At 41.1% G+C, this 20,432-nt stretch overlaps 1 protein-coding gene and 1 long non-coding RNA gene across 2 annotated transcripts; one reads left to right on the top strand and one right to left on the bottom strand.

Moving 5' to 3' along the window:
* Positions 1 to 423: 423 nt before the first annotated feature.
* On the bottom strand, positions 424 to 7,355 carry LOC101174020 (circadian-associated transcriptional repressor). Its single transcript, XM_004069998.4, has 6 exons — positions 7,170 to 7,355; positions 5,441 to 5,834; positions 5,104 to 5,179; positions 4,389 to 4,467; positions 2,948 to 3,074; positions 424 to 2,189 (listed from the first exon to the last, which is right to left on the bottom strand). Exons 2-6 carry the CDS (start codon positions 5,792 to 5,794, stop codon positions 1,806 to 1,808), a joined length of 1,020 nt encoding a protein of 339 aa, XP_004070046.1. The 5' UTR covers positions 5,795 to 5,834; positions 7,170 to 7,355; the 3' UTR covers positions 424 to 1,805.
* Positions 7,356 to 7,414: 59 nt separating this feature from the next.
* Positions 7,415 to 11,014, top strand: LOC110015247. The gene is made up of 2 exons (XR_002290407.1): positions 7,415 to 7,524; positions 8,798 to 11,014. It is a non-coding gene; the product is annotated as an uncharacterized LOC110015247 (long non-coding RNA).
* The last annotated feature ends 9,418 nt before the right edge of the window (positions 11,015 to 20,432 follow it).

The raw sequence follows: 20,432 nt of genomic DNA, 5'->3' as shown, positions 1-20,432 counted from the left end.
CACTGTCTAGTGGGTCTAGATGACCCAACTCCCAATGTTAAAGTGCCTAGGATAGCACAAGGGTTAAACACATTTTATAACATGTGCCTAACAGTAGTCCCGCAAAACTACATGACTGCAATGCGCATTTTCGCCAACAGGTGGCGGTATTCAACCTTGGGCAATAACTTACTCTGTTATCTATTTCTGATTTATTGCCTTCAAAGCCCAGTATTCATTAATTGAGTTATAGGCTGTTGCTGTGTAGAAAAAAAATGCAATCATAAATGCATTATTCTGGAATGATCCTTCAAAACAAAAGCATGCCTTTCACTCTCAAACTTAAAAGAGACGTTTGTCTGCAAACGCGCAACGTGACAACTTTGTTTCTGAGAAATGTGAAGTGATACTGATCTGGTACATTTGATTTTTCCTTTTAAAAGCTTTTTTTTTTTTTTTTACTTTGCACAGCAGAGCTGAGCTCCTGGAAATGACACCCTGCCTCAGAATCGATATATCGTATTGTCCTTCAGGAAGTAAGTTCTCTCCAAGTGAACCCTGTCAGCCCACCAGATAATTACTCCAAGTGTGAAAGTAATCCCACAGAACTTTCCAAAAAAATACTGCGATACTCAACAAAAATGGTTTGGAGAAACTGCTTTTAGTCAAAAAAATAAAGGAATCTTCACACCCTGTGTCACTTTTTTTTCATTAAAATAAACACAAATTGCAAAATGTACAGCAAAATAATAATAATTGAGCAGGTTTGCATCAAACAAATATAACCACATTTATTTCGAAAGTATAAAATTTCACACGATAAAGGCCACTTTTCAGGGTAAACTGACAACGTTTTCGTTAAGATTTACACATAGAAACACCTCAGTCTGTCGCTCGAACACACTGTCCGGCTCTGTGGCAAAAACAGAAAGTAATAGTACTTGTTCTACTCCACCACAGAAAGTAGTTGGCAAATCGAAATAATTTAATTGACACAGGAAAGTGGCAGGAGAGTGAAAATTCCTGATTTGTACATCCCACCGAGGAGCAGGTACTCTGAAATGCTTCTCTTTCTGTTTCTTTTTTATTGAACCGGCTTACAGGCACAGCTTGACGTTACAGGCACGGTTTGCCTTCCGCTGGGAGACTTCGAAACAAATATGCAGTTGACATTCTTTACAATGGCACCAGTCAGGCCGTGAGAGCGTCCCCATGGAGAGAGCATCCTCCTTGTTTGTACAGTGCGCCCTGCGGTTGGAGGCCGTTTGGCTGGATCTGGTGAGGGGGGGTCCAGATTTGAAGAGTTTAGCGTTTCACATTCCTACACACTACCCATGACGTGGTGCTCGCTGAGGTAGAACAGTTGTACCAAAAAGACGCATCAATAAAAGGATAGAAATGGGTAACAGTCACATCATAAACTTAAGAAATGGAGTTGCGAAGAAAGCAGGGAAGTGATGGGGGGGGGGGGGGGGGGGGGGGGGGGACTGGAAATCCTTCCTTCTAGCTGGAACCCCCTCTGCAGGTTGGGGTCACGGATACTGAAAAGCTGCAGGGGACGATTTGCTTGTGTCAATACTTAATCCGGTTGACGGGTAGAATTTCTCCTTCCCCGATCTGGCGTGTCCACCTCAAGAGTGCAAACGGAAAAGGAGGGTGCGCTGTCACGTCGGGAAAGGGCGTGCTGCTGCGTTTTTGTTTGTTCCACGCTGAAGAGAAATCTGTGTTCTCCCTTTTAAAGGCTCCCGTCTGTCCCGACGGCTGGAATGAGAACCTGGGCGCGGTGAAGACGGGGCCGAGTCTGGACGCCCGGCCCTCCTCGTGGACTAAGACCAACTGAGGTCGCTCCTGCCCCTGCGTGTGATGATGCTGTCCGTGGATTTGAGGAGCCTCTCCAGGCAGGGTGCGTTGATTTTGCCTGGCAGAGGGCCTCGGGGCACAGCTTCTGTCTTTGTGAGGCCGTCCGTGCTTGAGGACACGGCGCTGTCCTGCGTTAGGTCTCTGTCTCTGAGCGGCGGCAGCTGCCTGGGACCAGCCTGGGCCTGCTCTGCCACGGGGGAGCAGATGGGTGATGTGTGAAGCCATTTCAGGTTGTTGGCGGAGTAGGCCTCAGGTGGAGTCAGGTCCGTGACGCTCAGGAGTTTGGCGTTGGCTGCAGAATCACCGGCAGAGGCGGGGCTTATGGCTGCTGTGCAGGTCATTGGAGAAAGCTGGTGGAAAAGACAGAAACCACACTCAATGTCAGCTGTTTGGAAATCCATCAATCAGAAACCGTCTACTCAGAAAATGTATATTCTTCTAATAACCTATAGAAATTTTCTGAAGGGAGAAATCCAAGTACACACTTTCCTTACATACAGAAGCACTGAAAGATGAGTCGAAACAAAAACAAACAAATCAGTTTTCTTTAATAAAATGTGTGAAATTGTTGCCAGTAAACGCCTCCCACAAAATTTGTAATTTTAAAATGCTTGTGTCATTTATTATTAAGAGTATTTTTTAGATTCCAACCCAGAAAAAAAAGACGATTCATGGGAAACAACACAAAGAAGCATCATTAAAAGTCAAGTTTTCATCTTTTTGTGTTATAGCTACTTTTTGTAAACATGTAGATATAATCTAAAGTATTTAAATACTGACATGTTTTTCTGTGCAAGTAGGGATTAGCCTCCGATTTAAATCCCTGCTGATAAGACACAAAGGAATGCTCTGGAACATTTCCTGACCTCCCTGTTTCCATGCTCCTCCTCCAAACTTACCTTTTCTACTCTCACATTGTTCCCAGAGAACCTGAGCCCGCAGTAAAAATAACCTTTAATCCCCTCCTTTCCCTCTCCACAGCCCTGTGATTTGATGATAAAGTGTATTTTTGTCGCTCTTTGACCGCGTCATTGCTGCACGGCTGTAGCTAGGGCGGATCTGGGGGGGGGGGTTACACAACGCCGCCGCCTCCGTCTTACAACTTTACCTTAAGCCTCTTGCTGAGAACGGCTTCCTCTGTCGGGGTGACGGTGACCTGCTCCTGGAGTTTGACGTTGGGGAACCAGCTCTTCAGCATTTCCTCCATTTTGAGGATGATATCAACGTATTTCTCTCTGAAAAAAAGGAGAAGCAAAACAAAAAGAGTGAGAAATGGTGGCGTTTTAGGCAGCTCTGAGCTTTCCCCGTCTACTAGACATGTGATCTCTCCATCAAGCAGGAAATGTTCAGAGGGCAGAGGAGCACAGCCTGCGCTCCGTTGTGTGTGAGGAGGGGAGAGAATTATCCGGAGTACCTTTCTCACGTTTTGAGCTTACACGTGGCTCAGGCTACAACGGCTCCATAACAGCGTCTAAATATAAACCCAAGCATAAAGTGCGGCCGTCGGCGTGGATATTAAATAGATGACGCAGCCGCGTGTGTGTGTGTGTGTGTGGGGGGGGGGGGACGGCTCGGTCAGAGCCTGCCTCACTGAGGCAACAAAAACCAGATGGCGTCCAGGGATTAGCTGGTGTCATGTGATCAGGAGGACTTCTTGCTATATTCTATTTGTGCAAAATTTATGTGAAAGATTATCCAAAGTCACTTTGATTCCATATTCCCATTGGGTCGCCTAAGGGCGGGGTGGGGGGTGTTTGCCAGCTGGCAGCACGAAGCAGACACAGGGAATGACAGGGAGGGCCTGCTCCACCTTCCAGCCTTCGACCGGGCTGTCTGCAGGAGGCGGCCACACCCTCCCTTTGTCTCCCATATGAAGGAAGCAGCTGGTGGAAGACGGCACCATTTAGTCTGCGTCAGACTCAGCTGTTTACCTTCATGCAACACTTAACATACATATCGGAAATGCAGCTTTGATCTGCACAACGTTTTTCTTTCTTCTCAGATCTTCCTGCTTTTGTTTGATTTAAAAAAATCGATTAATGTAAAAATGGTCAATAGAAATCTGTTTTTATTGATTTAATTGCGTTTTATTTTTTTATACCATTTCTCTGCATTAGATCTCATATAATGACAAAAAAAAAAATTTTTTTTTTTTAGGATATCACCCGTTCTCTTTAAAAAAAAAAAAGAAAAAGGTTGGCGTTACACTCTCAGCATTTCCCAGCCGGTGAAGAGCTAATCAAGCAGACACAAGTGTGCTGCTCCCACCATGGAGCCTGATGCATTTTTAACAAGATGCCTGGCTAAAATGCGACCCAGCCACCTCTGCAGTAAACCTGCTGTGTGGCGGCAACCCGCTGTGTCCCAGACAGGATGGACCCCCACTTAACACGGCAGTAAATCACAGTTTTTCACATTGGCGGCTGATACCCACTCAGATTATGATCCAGATAAAAAAAAAAAAAATCAAGAATCAATTTAAATAATCCAAGTATAAATGGTTGGATGAAAAATAAATTAAACTAATACTGCAAAATGTTGACACTTACCCCATAAAAGGGTTCTGCAGGACACCCATGATCCTCTGAATCCTGTCCATGGCCACGCTCTCCTGGAAACTGCTGAGTCCTGGAAAAAGAGGAGAGCCGCAGCTTGAGTCTGGTGAACTGTGTCGACAGCAGGACTGAGTCTGTGCAGCAGATGGAGTTTGGGTCTGAGAGGAGGAACAGACCCCCTGCCCCTGTGGCCCGGGAAGTGGCGGGTTCATTTAAGGCTGGGGGGTTTTACCGAAACCCCAGAGAAGCTTGTCTGGACTTTTTGTTTTATTACAAAAAGCAAACAAAAAAAGATCAAACTGCACACACACAGAAGCTGCTCTGCCAGGAAGGGAACATTTTGTTTCCATAACCCACCGCCAATTACACAAGGAAGGCGGAATTGTGAAATTTCTCGCTTAGAGCACATTAAACACATTTGTGATTGCTTCTTTTTTTTATCTCTTGAAGTACAGCTGTTGCTAAATGAACACTAAGCCAGGATGAGCTGTGTTACAAAAGCCACACATGCTTACACACGGGAGAGGAGGAGGGGGGGGGGGGGTCCTGTGACACAATCTCTGGGACAGATACTCTGCAAAGGGTGATCTCCTCCTGGTTCTTCTCTGAGAAACAATGACTCATCTAAAAGTCTTTTATTTTGAAAAAACACTCAAGCCAGAAAAAAAGAAGAAAAGAACAGTAAAGAAACACGAAGATATCGACTTACTTTCTTTGTATCTGCCTGAACGGAGGCCGTTCAAGATCAATGACAGCGGATGAATGTAGCACTGCAGCTCCATGCACTGCAAACAAAACAGGGATTTGAACTCAGACCTTTATTGGAGCATATTTGACCGTGGATGCCCGTGTTTTACTTCTGACTTTTTCCTTTAAAGAGAAAAAAAAATCCTCCTCCTCCTGCAGTGATGAGGGAGGGTCGTCTTTACTGGAAATGCCTTTAAACGCAGCTGGGGAGCCAATCTGGGTGATAGGGCATTTCCTAGTTTTGCTGACTTTGTAAGCAGCGCTGCGGTGTAGCAGATATGAGTCATGGGGTTGCTCACCTTCTCGCTGAAGATTCTGTCTTTCTCTGAGCAGAAGAGCTGCTGCTCTCTGCGCTGCTCCTCCGACGAGCTGTGGGGTCTCTTCAGCGCCTTCTCAGCTTCCGCTTTGCCTCCTTGCTGCTTTCTACACAGTCCAGTGGCGGAGGCTCGGTCCCGTCTCTCAGTGCAGCTGGGAGATCCCCAGCTGGAGACCTCCCTGACCTCCTTCCTCATCCTGTCCCCCTCCCTCAGCATGCTGCTACTGCAGCTGCTGTCAGGCGGGCCCAAGTCCCTCTTTTCCGTCACTCCGCTGTCGCTCTCCTCATTGTCGCTCGCCAGCCAGTCGATGGAGTTGTCCGAATCCGTGGCAGACATCCTCAGCTGCAGCCTCTAACTCGCTCTGACCATCACTGACCTGATGGGTAGAAAGCCAGGTTAGCTCGAAAGGACGAACGGAGCGCCACAGCAACCAGGACAAGTGGAGACAAAATAACCGCCAACCTTGAGCGAGAAGCAACTAAAAAAATTAATTTAAAAAAAAAGCCCTTCCCAGAGACAAGCAGAAGAGGGACACCAGAGCAGATGGTGGCAGCACGACCGCAGATGTTACAACCACAAAGACCTGTTTGTTTGGTAGAAGCAACACCTGAGCCAGTAAGCAGAGGCTAACCGCCGTCAAAAAAAGAAGAAGCAAACAGCGATCATGCCAGGCCTCAAGCGTGTCCAGACTCTTGTCAGCGTAACCATCCAAACACGTTCTTATGTTGTTTTTTTCTTCAGACGCTAGTTTGTGTGTTTTTCCACACCCGGGCTCTATCAGCTGACCTCCCAGCTGCTGCCACCACATTCATTCATAAACATTGTTAGCTTGTTTATCCAAAGGGAGCAGGGGTCTGTCGCCATGACAGCCAGAGTCAGAGGACTGTAGACCTCCCAGATGATCAAATAAACAACATTTGCTTATTTCAGACTCATTTAAAGAATACCAAAAAATAAAGGTTTGTAAGGAGCTGCAACACATTTCCTGTTAGATTTGAAAAGGGTTTCTGATCCTATAGGTTCAAAAAGAGGGGTGGAGCAAAAGTACACTCATTTTTATTCCAAAATAAAGAGATGTTCCACACATTTATAGTTCACTGAGGCAGCATCAAGTCAGAGAGAGCCTCTTATCTCATTTTAGATCATGTGGAGTAAAAGTTTCCTGTTATATAACTTCCCTACAGAATGCAAGTCCTTCCCTGTCATGATGAACTTTTATAATGTGTGTTCTACGAAGAGAGATCCTCAGAATCCTCCGTCCATTTTACAGCCAATTTACACTTATCTTTTTTTGAAAGGCTTGTTCCGTAGAGGTTACAAGTGGAACTTGAACATCTCTTAGATGCACCTCAACCCATGCCACTTTAATTATAACCAAATCTATTGGAATTCCCATTCAATGTCGTTTTCTAAACATACAAATCAGAAATCTCCCATGATTCATTGTGTGGGTGCGACACCGTGACTTTATCGAGCAGAAGCTGGACATATTTAGAGCATTGTGAACAACGTTAACAGTGAAATCATCCGTAATTATCATAGTGAGGACCGAAACTTCCACGTCTAGTTATCTGATATGATAAATGCAGAGAAAAGCTTATAAAAATCCAGTTTGCGAGCCGTTCTTATCAGGTAGGGTTAGGGTTAGAGTCAAATTCCTCCGGTAGCAAAAAACCGTCGGTGTTCATCGGAGCGGAAGGACGGTGCCTACCTTCCCGGGATGCGGCGGCTTGTCCGGCTCCTCCTATTGTTCGATGGTAAGTCCGACCGGACGGTGGGGCAGGGCGCAGCTGATGTGCGGGACGTGCGGCGTGTGAGCGGGCAGGCAGCAGCCACGGCCAGTCATCCGCCCGTGTTGCTTCTCCCAAGGAAACGTGTCTGAGGGGGCGGGGCCACTACGGAGCGGCTCTCCTATTGGCTGCATGAAAACGGAAGACAAACCAATCGTCTTTTACGCTCCTGGTAGCCGCGGAGAGATAGGCGAGACGGGTTTACATATTCAAAGGAGATGGAAATGACAAGAAACACGTGGACACGAGGATCCGTTTCATTTCGGCAGCTGGGCGGTAAGTCAGGCCAGAGCTGGCCTGGTCACTTCACAGGAATTCTTCATCATTATCATCTGGATGAAGACGACGGCCATGTTTGACTCGAGACATGTCGGGAAAGTCACCGAGTCCACAGGGCTGGCTCTTTGAAAACCCATCTATCAAATCCATCTTTTCTTCTTACAATAACGATTTGTCAAATTGACGTATTGCTTGTTATGCATATTAATTGATATTTAACCAAATCCAATCAGTTCTCTTGGATATAATAAATTGATAATCAGTCAAATCCAAGAGAACTAATTGAGTCAGTAATTTTGCATTGAAAGCCTCTCTAGCCAGCAGGTTTAGGTACATGATCTTTGATGGTTCCTCTTAGCAAAAATTGTTTAGTGTACTACAAGTTTATGCAAAACAAAAAAGAGGCATTATACTTGAATTTTACTTGTAAATATATGTTGTTAATCTAAAATGTTCCTGATTAATCTAAAGAAGTATTCAGTTAGTATTCTACACATAACACACTTGCTTTAGTAATATAGTTAATAAAATAAACTTCAAGTATACTACTTTTTGCTAAGGATCACCAAAACATTTCATCAGGCTAAAGGCTCTTGATTGTCATTTAGGCTAAGCAACCATAATAAAACAAACAAAAAAACAACCTAGTTCTTCCCTAATTTAGCTAATCACTCTTAAATAGTTCACACCCTCACTTCACGAATAGCCCCGAAGGAACAGATTTTACTTTTTGAATGAATAAACAAAGTTATATACAGTATCAAACCCAGATTAGTTTACTAGGGTACTGGTGCTGATGAACATGTCATCATTTGTAAACAAGCTTACTTCTATCCTGATTTACTAATGAATGTTGGCTGACATGAAAAGCACTCTTAGTGTTAAAATGTGCGTGAAGGGTTTACTAAAAAAGTTACCTTGTATCTATATATTATATATGTTTTTAAGGATACATTTTTGTATGATTTCTACTACAGGATTAATTATATTGTGTTATTAGTGTCTAATTTGGCTCTTTGTTGCGAATGATAAATGTATTAATATATGCGAAAGGATTTGCAAAAAGACAGTATTATTTGGAATGGTATTCAAATGACAATTCATGATGCAAAGCTTGAATTTTCTTAGACTGTTATGTAATGAAAAGTATGTGTGACTGAAGAGGGGGAGGGCTAAAGATTTTTTTTTAAATAGCAGTTTTTTGTTAACCCAAGCCTTAATTAAAATGTTCTGTCACTGATTTCTCTTATTTTTTTATTTGTGGACATAGTGCTGGTATTCATGACTCAGAGGAAGCCGGTTTGCCTGAGGAGGTGGGATTAGTTGGAGTACTCTGTCGGAGGCCAGACGAGAGTCTTGAGCTGGAGCCAATGAGTCACCACCGCAAACGGAATCACGTGCACCCGGGAGAGACCCACTCCAAAAGCACAACCAGCCTCCTCTTCTCATTTCAGTCATGCAACAATGAGGACGAACAGGACATACTTTGAAAACATTTTGGATGCCTTCAGCTTAAACCCGTCAGCTAAAACCTGTCAGATGTTTTTGAAAAAGCCCAATAATGTAATTAGAAAGCACAATGCAGCGTCTCTAACTACAGCTGTAAAATCTGTTAAATCTCAATTTTGTTATTTTTTTATCCTAAATACTGCTGATTTTGAATTAGACTAGAGCATCAGCACTTGTAGATTTAGAGGGTTTAGGCTTTTACGACATTCCTTTTTTAGGCTTTTACGAAATTTACGTGGCTTTTACGACATTCTGCTGTTGAGGATGTAGTCCAAACACATCCCAGTAAAGCAAGCAAAGTTTATTGATATAGCCCATTTACCAGATACAAATCTCAGCATTCTGCGTACACTGAAATAATCTTAAACAGAATTTTAAAAAAAAGTAAACAAATTAAGCATAAAAAGTGTAAAACAGAAAAAGTAAAGATGAAAAAAGTACTATGTTTAGGAGAAAGTCAGACTAACGTCTTAACATCAGAGTTACTTTGGAATTTTGGTTGATATCTAAAGGTATCATCACAGAAATAGAACCAGTTGATTTTAAGATTTAGATGCTGCTGATTCAATGGAATAGCCCGTGTCTTAAAGTGGATGCAGGGCATCACCAGCAACCTCCAGCTTGAGCACCTCAAATTACAAGTGGGAGCACGAAACTGAACCCAACCAGAAATGGAAGGAGCGTGCAAAGCTCTAAAAGGGAGAGTTTCAAAACCTATTCTAAAATTAATTGGTGTTGAAAATCTAAAACAAGTCAGTAACAAGTTCTCACATGGATGCTATAGATGCCCTGCAGCAGTTCTGGACATCTGAAGGCAAGCAAAGACTTTTCTATTGGAACACGTAACAAGATGAAGCTTTGACATACTCCTAAAGTGTGTGTGGGGGGGGGCACTTTTAATGATTGTTAGTGGTGGTGCTTTAGGGCAATTCTGGATCAAAAAAACACAACCCCTGCATTTGTGAGGAGCGCTCAGTAGAACCAAAGATGCTAAGAAACTTTTATATCAGGGTTAAGGCTGAGTGTAGCAAGGATGAGTGTTTGCCTCCTGTCTGAGTCTCAGTTTAGGGAATCTGTACTTACCACTTTTTGATGGCAAGCAAGCTCTTCATTAAAGAAAGTTCTTTAACAAAGCAGCTGGATATGATCTGAATAAGGGTCTAAAGACACATTGTCAAGCTGAATATCTTCACCAAAGGACATGTGGACTAAGTTGTTGGTTCTCCTCTGTAATAAAAGAAAAGCAATCAAAACAGATGCGGATAAAATAATAAATCAATAAAAAATATGACAATATTACCTTAAGATTTGGTCTTATGACCTTTATGGACAATGACTGGAACCGCTACAACCAATTACGCTTCTGCATCAGTCAACAGGTGTTCTGACCCACTCCTCTTCAGCAGACCACTCCATCGTTATTTATTTGACAGCATGCTTCAGCTCCTACAGATGTTCAGTTAGCTCAGGGTTCAAATGTCATTTCAGAGTGGTCCAGTGTTTTGCTTTGAGCTTTTCTTGGGTGTTTTCAGCTGCTTGGATCATTATCCTGTTGTAAGACTTGTGACTAGCGACAGACACAACGCTTTCTGATGCTAGGCAGAACATTTTACCTAAGAATGCCTTAATGGTCTTCAGATTTTATTTAGCTAAGATTCACATCATGTTCCAGATGCAGCAAGGCAGCCCAGACCACATTTGACCCTCCTCAATGTTTCACAGTAGGGTTAGGATTTTTTTGTTTTGTTTCACCACCTGGTTTGTCTCATGTGTCCGAAGGACATTATCATGATGCGTTGTGGCTCGTTTTAAAGTATTGAGGAAAACTCCAGTCTTGCTTTGTGATGATTTGCTTTCAACAGAGGTGTCTTCCTGGGTCGTTTCCCAGAAAGTCCACAGAATCTTCTGGTGATATGATCTGACACTGATACACTTTGATCTAAGTGTTCACATTTAAACTCTCTGTTGGTTGTTCTGAGTTCTTGAAATTGTTACTTTGCCTCTTGCAACCAGATCTGGAGAGGTTGGGGATAACATGTGCAGCTGTGGCCACATGGAGCAGGCTGCTTGGAGATTGTCCTACAGTCTTTACCTCTAACATGTGTGTCTATAATTTTCTTTCTGGTCTCCTGGGACAACTCTCTCCTCTTTCTGTTGTCTATGTTCAATGTAGTTCCTACCGCCAAGCAGTATGGTGACTTGTCACCTTTCAAACATACAGTCTGACTGATTACAGGTTCAAAGGGACCTAATTAGATCATCAGCTCTAGTTTAACATGTATTTGGTTTCTAAGCACCTAAGCAAAAAATGCAGCAGCATTTTTATTTACTTTTACAAAATTATTTTGCTGAACAACATTTCAAAAGTATTGTCTAATTTGTATTGATATTCAGTAATTTCTCAGGTTTTTTTAACATTTGTTCACTTCAAGTTTTTGTAGTAACCTTTGTGGGTTTTCACTCACTAACAGAGAATTAATAGTAGTTTTGTGCATGCTTGTGCATAACCGAAATTACACAAGTCCCTAAACAGCCCTCATGTCCTGCACGAGAATTGTCAAATGGTTTAACAATAACTAAAATAAAAACTAAACGTAACAATTTTAAACCTGCAGACATTCTTGAAAGTTTATTTTCTGTAAGTCTTTATATTATGATTGATGGGAAACAAAGGCAAATGAATTTACTCCCTAAAATACCACTGAAATCCCAAGGCAACATTGTTTCGGATTGGCACAATCTTACCAAAATATGACTGCAATCTGCCAAATGTCTTCAGGAGGGCCCTGAGGCTGGTCATTCATGTTGAATTACAGTCATCGTGTGAGTCGCAGCAGTTTTTTAAACACCACATTAACAGTCTCCTGTTGTTCTTCTCCAAAGTCTTATATCCAGGGTTGATCCCAGACTTTGTGACGGCAAAGAGTTTCCTCCAGCTTTCCTTCAAACTCTCATTTTCCTTTGTTGTCTTAAAGCCATCCATTCGGTGGGGAATACATCAAGATCAAAGCACAGCAAATAGGAATCTCCATTTGTTTAGGATCAAAGAGGTATTTCTAAACCAACGTGCACGAAGCATTTAATGTGTCGGAATCAGAGTATGTAGTTCCTACAAGTAAATTCAGCTCAGTCTTCTTTTGCAGAACGTGTTACTCTGCATTAACTGCGTATAAAGACACACGCTTTGGTAAATCTGTGTGATTTCCAGCAATCTTTAAGTATTTAAGTAGTAACAACAATCCCACTTCATTCAGCTTTACAGTGATTTGTCCTTTGCATAAAGAACAAGAGCATCACTTTGCCGTCTCTTCTCAAAGGAAGCACTTTTGTCTGTGCATTCTCCTGTCAGGATCTTAGATGAGTCACTCAACACAAGCTGGCACTGGGATTTTCAATTTGTCATGAGGCAGCCTTGGTCTGTATCCCACAGGGACAAGATGTCTCCAACTCTCATTCATAAAAAAAAAAAAAAACAATCAGAGTCTAACAGTAGTTTTATTATAGGGTACACTTTGAGCACATGTCCTTGTCTAACCCTACTTTTTTAAATGGAGCATGTGGGGGAACTTCCGAGCCACACCTCACCCCGTGGACTAAATTAGATTTGGGAAGCATGAGTTTGTCTGTTTTTTCACCGTAAAACACATATAGGTGCTGCTTATTAGAACATTGCAAAATTTTGTTTTTATTCAGTGTCTGCATGATGGGTCTAATGCAATGTTGTTTGTTGACTCACCTGAGGTGAGAGTGTACTTACCAGCCAGTGTAACTCAAGCTTATGTGGGCGTACATGTGAGAGTGTTTGGGTGCAACTGGAAGAGGAGCATGTTTGTGTGTCTTATCTTACCAACAGCTGTCCCTTGCAACGAGTTCTGCATATTACTCAGCTCAGTTTACTTTGGCTTAGGGCCATATTCCACGCTCCTCCCTCATTTGAACCTTTGCTGACGCATTTATGCATGTGATTGTTTGTACTTGTTACCTTTTGTTTCTATTACTAGAATAATTTCCAACCTGGTGTGGACAAGATGTACTTAAGGTGACCAAAAAGCAGGCTTAATGAAGAGAAACAAAAATTATGGTTAATTTATATCTGTACAAATGGATAGGAGTCAACGAATTGTCCCAATATGAAAAGCTGCACAAATTTGTGTGTGTATCATCAAATTGGGACACACATTTGATTCACACCATGATTGCTCACCATTAATAGCAGGAATGCTGCCCCGGCATGAGTATGGCTCATAGGCAGGCAGGGTTGGATCAGAATGTTCAGAACTTTGTAACTGACAACAAAAGCCACCGTAGTGAACACAATGTAAAAACAAGCATGTGAGCTGTGGCAGCGACATCAAAAGCAATAACTGACTGGGTACAGCACAAAATCACTTTTTGTAACCACACATTTATAGAAAATAGTGAGGTCTAACTCATAATCTCCAAGCCTCCTAATACTCCTTTGCTTCCTAGTTTTCAGCAGACATCAAGAGTCTGGGAATAAGAAAGTAGCACAGTTGTCTCCATACCACACTACCTCTTGATTTGTGCCCAAATTGTCCTTGGGCACAAAACTACGTTCTTAATATGAATGTGTGACATGGAAAGGTGTGTAAAATTTGCATGAGTAGCAGTAGGTGAAAAAGCCTTACATAAGTGTGAACCATTTGTCTCACTCCTTAAATCTATGCACATATATTGTTTCACTGACTCCCTCCCCCAGAAATGGCATTGTGTGAAAGTAGATGCTAGTTCCACAAGTTTTCCACCCACACATCAAAAATGTGACTGCATGTGGGCACCCTGCTGCTGCAGTATGTGTGTATGTAGGGTGGGGGGTGGGGGGGTAGTTGTGTGTGCAGCCAATCGTGCTTGGAGTTGATGCTCGAGGTTATGCAGTCAAACGAGAAGCGATACTGGGTGCTTTTTTTCAGAGTCTGTAAAGGCTAAGACTTCCGGAAACCTCATCAAGAACCCTCCCCTCTCTTCTGAAAGCTCGTCCTGGTCCAGCTTCACTCAGTCACATGTGCTCCATCCAGAGAAAGCTCCCTCACAATTTTCCAGATAGACAGTTCACATGGAAACGTTTATAGAATGTCTGAAGCAGTTGTTGTAAAAAAAAAAAAAATCTCTTCTGGTTGTGTGTGTGTGCATGTGTCTATGCTCCCTCGCTAATGCCAGGACAGCAGCCAGAGCGACAGTGGGATATCTATGTGCAGGCCTGCTTGCTACATGTGACCGGGGTATATTTTAACTAGGTTATGTAAGTGCTCCAGCCTGCACTCTCTATGCACAGATGAGGAGGGTTACACATGATGCAGAGGACTGTAAGCTCACCGCAAGCACTGCCTTCACAGCACATTGAATAATTCCTGCACTTGGCTGGAACTTGAGTCTAAAACCAGCTTCACAGAAAGAGGCGTCTCAGGGTTGCTTTCCACTTCAAAAAGACCTTAGAGAGAGTCTCTTGTGATTCAAACTTATTGCAGCTTTTCTTTAACATCAGCAAATCTGTTCATGTTGAATCCAGATGAGGTAATGTTTTGAGTTAGTAGCAGCAATAAAACCGAATTTTAAGGGTCGGATTACATAAGGGGATTCATTAGAGGTGGAACCTCCCCCACAATCATGTTTGTCTTTAGCTGTTAAGCAGAGGTTCATCTGTCACCATCATGTGACATTAAACAAGGGATTATTGAGCAGTCATTACATCTTGACAGGCTGACCATGTCCTCGGTATATTCCTGTGGAAATCTGATGAGGTGACTGTCAACGAACTAGAAGCCAAATTTATGTCCGATGTTGAGCTGCCCACGCTCCCTCTGCTACCACTTCAGTGGGATCACTGTGTGGGCGGTTTAGTGTGAGATCCTATCAAGAAGTGACGTAATTTGGGGCGATAATTTCTTCACAGGCAACCATCCAACCTCACTTTGAGAAGAGCTGATGGTTATAACTTTCACGTTGTGCAGAGATTCAACCTGAAACGTCTTTACAGGTTCTTTCAACATGTTGATGGTCAGTATAGAGATATAACAAGACTTTTGATTGATAAATCCCGTCATATATGGCTAACTTAAAGTGTACATTACCAAACATATTCTTGTCTTATTTGGAAAACCATTTAACGTAATCCTTTCTAGAAAGCTTTTATACAAACTGGCTGTCCACATGGACATCTCAAATTCTGAAATTAGAGATCCTTTGGTGGACAAGCTGTTTTCCTGGTTTTACAAATCTGTCAAAGTAACTTCTTGTTGTCTATTTGCCTGGAAACCACAGGATAACTTGATCTTACTGTTTTTCCAGGAAAAAGAACTTGGTGTCTCGGGTGAAACACAAACACCTACAAAGTTCTATGTTCCTTATCTCATCACATAATAGGTGTCAGTTAGTGACGGCTCACTGCATCGGTTACGTCAGTATTGTGTAGGGACGTCACACGTACTGGTAGCATTCTGTGAAGTCTATTTTTGGTCATAGGTTTGGTGGAAAAGGAGTTTTGAATCATTAGAGACAAACCTCTGTGCAAAATAACATAAAATAATTATTTAAAAAATGTATATAAAAATCTTCTTGATAGTTTTCAAATTAATGTGAGTTATAATTAATGTTTTTATGTTCTTACAAGAAACGATTAACAAATTCAGATGTTTTTGAACACCAGATGGTTTTTTTTACTCATGCGATTTCGGGTCATTGGATGAGTCACTACTATCCAAGTCAGTCATGTGATGTTGTCATGTGACAATGATGTGGGTTACAAAGCTAGTAAAATCAAGCATACACAGCTGAACTAAAGGCAATCAAAATCGTTTTGAACCACTACAACTCTAAGTGACCAGTACAGAAATGTGGCTTTTAGGGTCAAATTAACCTTTGGTTTGAGAAGGTCTGGTATGCAATTGTCTAACCTTCAAACCCCCTTTAACCCCCTTCGGTAAGTAAATAAACCAATGGCCATAAAAGAAGAATAAAAGTACACAGTCAGAGTGATTGTGGCTTACACGTGTCTTTGGCCCTGCCTCAGGTGAGAGGTTTCTTGTTTCTTTTTTATTTTTTTATTTTGCTCCAATAGAGAAAGAAACTTCTTGTTGTTACAGTCACACACTTGCACAATATTGTGAGGCCCACGTTAGGACTACAGATCTTTTGTTTGGATGTCATCCCAGCCTTTAAAGTGAAAAAGTACCTGGCATCTTTTCAGCTTTTTTCCTCCGAGGGGAGTAGCATTGGGAGTCAGAGGGCCAAGGAGAGGAGTTAGCTTTTTTCTGCACTCTCAATGTGACTCAGATAAAAACAATTAATGATGACTTTGCTATGTATTCTCCTTTTGGGCATTAATCTAGACTGACTATAATCCTTGGGCAGTGATTAGTCTGACCATGAGGTGTTTGCAGTGAACAGTGAAGGCTTTCTCCTCTTGGAGCAATAATGACACGTATGCTGAGATAAAATAGCTGAAAATAATCCATCTTTATGTGGAAACGTCTGACATGCATTATTATTTTTGGAGGTTACACGGGAATAGCAGTCAGAGACAGATTGTAAGTGGGAATACAGAGAAAGGCAGAAAAAAGAAGAGGCGGAGAAGAGGAGGACAGGTGTCAAAGGCTGGTTGCTGCAGAAAAATCATCATGTAGGAGCAACCTTACTGACTGTAGCTGTAGCTTTGCTGCTGAATCTCTGCCCATATTGGCCCATTAAGGTTTACCTACGACACCCAGCACTACGCTTCACTCACACATACCAACCCTCACTCTATACAGTTCACTAATCTTGTCCCTTCCCCCCTCACAATCCTTCCTCCAGTTTTTACATCCTCTTTCCTAATTCCCTCTGTGATTTGACACTAATCCGTTTAGGTTGTTCTTCATTTTTTTCCTGTCATAAACCACCTTTACGGCAGCATTCTTCTCCCACATGAACTTTGCTGTGAGGACTTCCTTCTAGAGAAGAAGTTATTCTATTCAAACTCCATTTGATAGACTTAATATATAATGGATTCAGTGTGTCATGTACTGTATGTATAAGTGCAATTTTCTTATGATTATGAGTAATTATAATGGCCTCATTTCAATGTGAATGTGGATTAATGCACATGTATGTGTTCATATATTTATATATATGTGCATTTCTTGATCTTCTTTTACTTATTTTTTTAACTGTCCAATCAGTTCATGACTAAACATTCTAACTAGGTTTGATCTATCTATGCCTATATATATATTTCTTTGTGTTTGTTTAGGTTTTGTAGTTGTCTTGATTCATTATGTTGTTTTCGTTGTTTAAAATAAACCAATTCCAATTATCCTTTTAAAAAACAATGGCACTAATCACTCATTTAAATGAAATGTGAACACTGCTTTTAGGTATAAAAATCGAAAAAGTGTTTTTTACTATGCTTGCAGTAGACAAAAGAAAAAGTTGGGGAATAAATTTCATTTGCTGCATCGATCGAATGGTAACGCAAAATAAGGCACACAAAATATTGTTTAGTTGTCAAAGAAGGAAAAAGGAACCACCTGTTAAGTGAAGCTTTGGCACAATTTTAATATGGAAGATCTGACTGACTCACGGGTATGCTGGGTTGTTTCGTCACGCTACAAACATTTATCAATTAGGTCTTCACTTTAAACCAATGGCTAAATTTCTTTTCAGCCAATCACAATAATATCTTTGCCTTTAAATTCAATGGCTGTCTCTCTCTGCATTCTAGGCGGTTCGCAGGCCCTCCTCCAACCTGTTCTCCACCTTGAGTGATGCTTTGTAATGGTCTGACTTCTAACTACCGTCAGCATCTAGGGTCTGGGATTGACAGTATCTATGGTATAGTACATCCCAAGCAAACAAGACGTCATCGGCTCAGAGCCTTACCATCAAAAATTATGGACTTGTTCCATGCACATTTTTCTGTAACATAAACAGATCTTCACTTGCATTCCTAATATCTCTCATAATATTAGTGGTTGACTTGGGTCCAACAGTATATGGCATAGATACAAAGAGAAAAATGTAATCATGGGAAAGCTCTCAAAGATAAATTGGTTTTTAGACTTTAATAAAGTAAAACAAAGTCTTATCTGTTTGTGATCACAGTGTTTTTTTGTATTTTGTTAAATTTGCAGTGTTAGATTATTGTTTGGTACAAACTGGAGTCTAACAGTATCTCCCATTCTCTCTTTGTCCAACAGGATCTAAACCAGACTTCATTTCTTTCACTTATTGAAAATGATCACAGTTTTCTGAGAAAACATAAAGTTCTTGATAGTAAGTCAGAGTTTGGTTGTGAGATCAATTGCTGTTGTGGCTTAAGCTGAACACACCTGTATTTATTGGGATTTCCTTTCTTCTGTGTGGATAAATCCCTTCTTCTATCATGGATTCAGCTCCACGGAAACAAGAACTGAACATTTTTTTACTGCCTTAATCCTTCAGCTGCACAAGTTCTGTAATGAAGCTATGTGCAAATCTAAAAGGAAATCCATAATTGATAGTTTTTACAGATTTTTTTTATTTGTGAATTTAATCAAAACTCAGACAATATTCTACTGCAGAAATCCAAATTATCACGTTTTAAAAAAAATCACTTCACTTAAAAAACACTTTATATAAAATTGAATATTTGTGGTTTTGTTAACAGAAAGTATATATACTTTATCAATTCACTTAAAATTTACAAAATGATCAAGCATTCTTAGTATGTGAAGTCCTGCAGGTTTATTTTATGCAAGAGAAGACAAACTTTTTTTTTTTTTTTTTGGGAGGGGGGGGGGGGGGGGGGGGCAGAGCATCATGTTTCAGCCAAAAACTGCCTTACCAAGTAAATTCACACAGTGCAGACCAATGCAGTTTGTAGCAGGAATCTGAGCTGAGGCGCAGCATAAGGGTCAGAAAGCCAGTCAAGCATGGGAATCTGTTTTGTTCCTGCAGTCTCTTGGCAATTTGATTCATTTTGTTCTGGAAACATCAATTTTCTTCTCTCTTAAGCCATCTTTAATTGGTCTCTAATTTGCCAAATTTGACTATTTCTATTACAGAAAACTAATGAAAAGCAGAAAAGAAAAGAGTGCTCCACAACAAAATGGGTTCTGTGTTTCCTCCTCACATGAGTTTTTTTTTCAAAGCCTGTATCTTGTTAGGATACAATGGATAGTGGAAGTAAATTTGTGAATGTGCGTATATCTAACTGCTCTGTCCCCCAAATGCAAAAACAGAAATATTTTTTTTGCTGCTGGCAACAAGAAAGGTTGTTTTATCGGTCAAAGTTCATTTTCTGCCATGTCTGCCAGTAATGGACTGTGCCAAAAAGGGTGGATGATTTGTCAGATTATAGTTTGTTCTGAATGTGAAGCAATATTTCCCCTTAAAAACATGTGTGCACAGCAAACAACGCTATGTGCATGTAATGTTTACTTTAATAAATGCTGCAAAGATAAAAATGTTTTTAAAAAGTTGATGAAATTATCTAAATGAATTGTTCTGAAAACGAAAAACTATATAAAGTTGTGAAATTAGAATATTTGCAAAAACAATAATTATTCCATTCCATGAGTATCAAATGTGCACATTTTAGAAAAAGTAAAAATATATTTTAAAAAGTCTGTTTTTAAGACTTTTAATATGAATGAGCTCTGACAAGTCTTTTTAGTGATCATTACAACACTTTTTTTTGGTAATTCAAACTCTTTTACTGGCCTGAAACGCAATTTAACTCAATCTTCTCGTTAAACACTAGGACTGACAAAGTAAATAATTTTATTTACACAGTTTAATGAGGACAAACAGCCATTATTCATTTTTAACAATGCAACCCTTTCAAAAAGATATTTTAGTGGATTTTGATGCTGTAAAATCTCTGGATTTTTCACACGCATGTCTAAAATGTTCCTCACAGTGTGTGATAGGTGGATACGTTATGGAAAATTCCAGGTTTTCTTGTGAGGAGCAGTGCCTGTGTGTGTGTTTACCCCTCCATCTCCCCAGGGACATTAACTAGGTCAAGCACAAATGAATCTGCCAACAGCCTAAAGAGTGGTGGTGACAGGGTGGAGAGAAGTGGTGGAAGCTGTGGACTACAAGCACAAATCTCATCATCAGGATGAAATGCTGTCATGTAATTTTAGCCCCAGCCTCCTACACAACCCACCAACTCTCAAACCAGCTCTCAAATTATCCAGCATTGTTTGGAACAAGATTGAAGGCGATTGGTTCAACAGTTTAATGGCTTCATGTCTAATTATGTATAGGCTTGAGCCACATCCGAAACCAGACCTATTGCAGCGCTTCATCCCCACGATAAATCTTCTTTTGAATGATGCTCTTTTAATTCCCCATGAGCACAAACATTCCTCCTATAAGCATGAATGAATGTGCTTCCACTTACGGTTTCATACAGT

Source organism: Oryzias latipes, chromosome 6 (genome assembly GCF_002234675.1).
Source record: "Oryzias latipes chromosome 6, ASM223467v1".
Classification (NCBI taxonomy): Eukaryota; Metazoa; Chordata; class Actinopteri; order Beloniformes; family Adrianichthyidae; genus Oryzias; species Oryzias latipes.
This window is presented reverse-complemented; position numbering and strand designations above follow the sequence as displayed.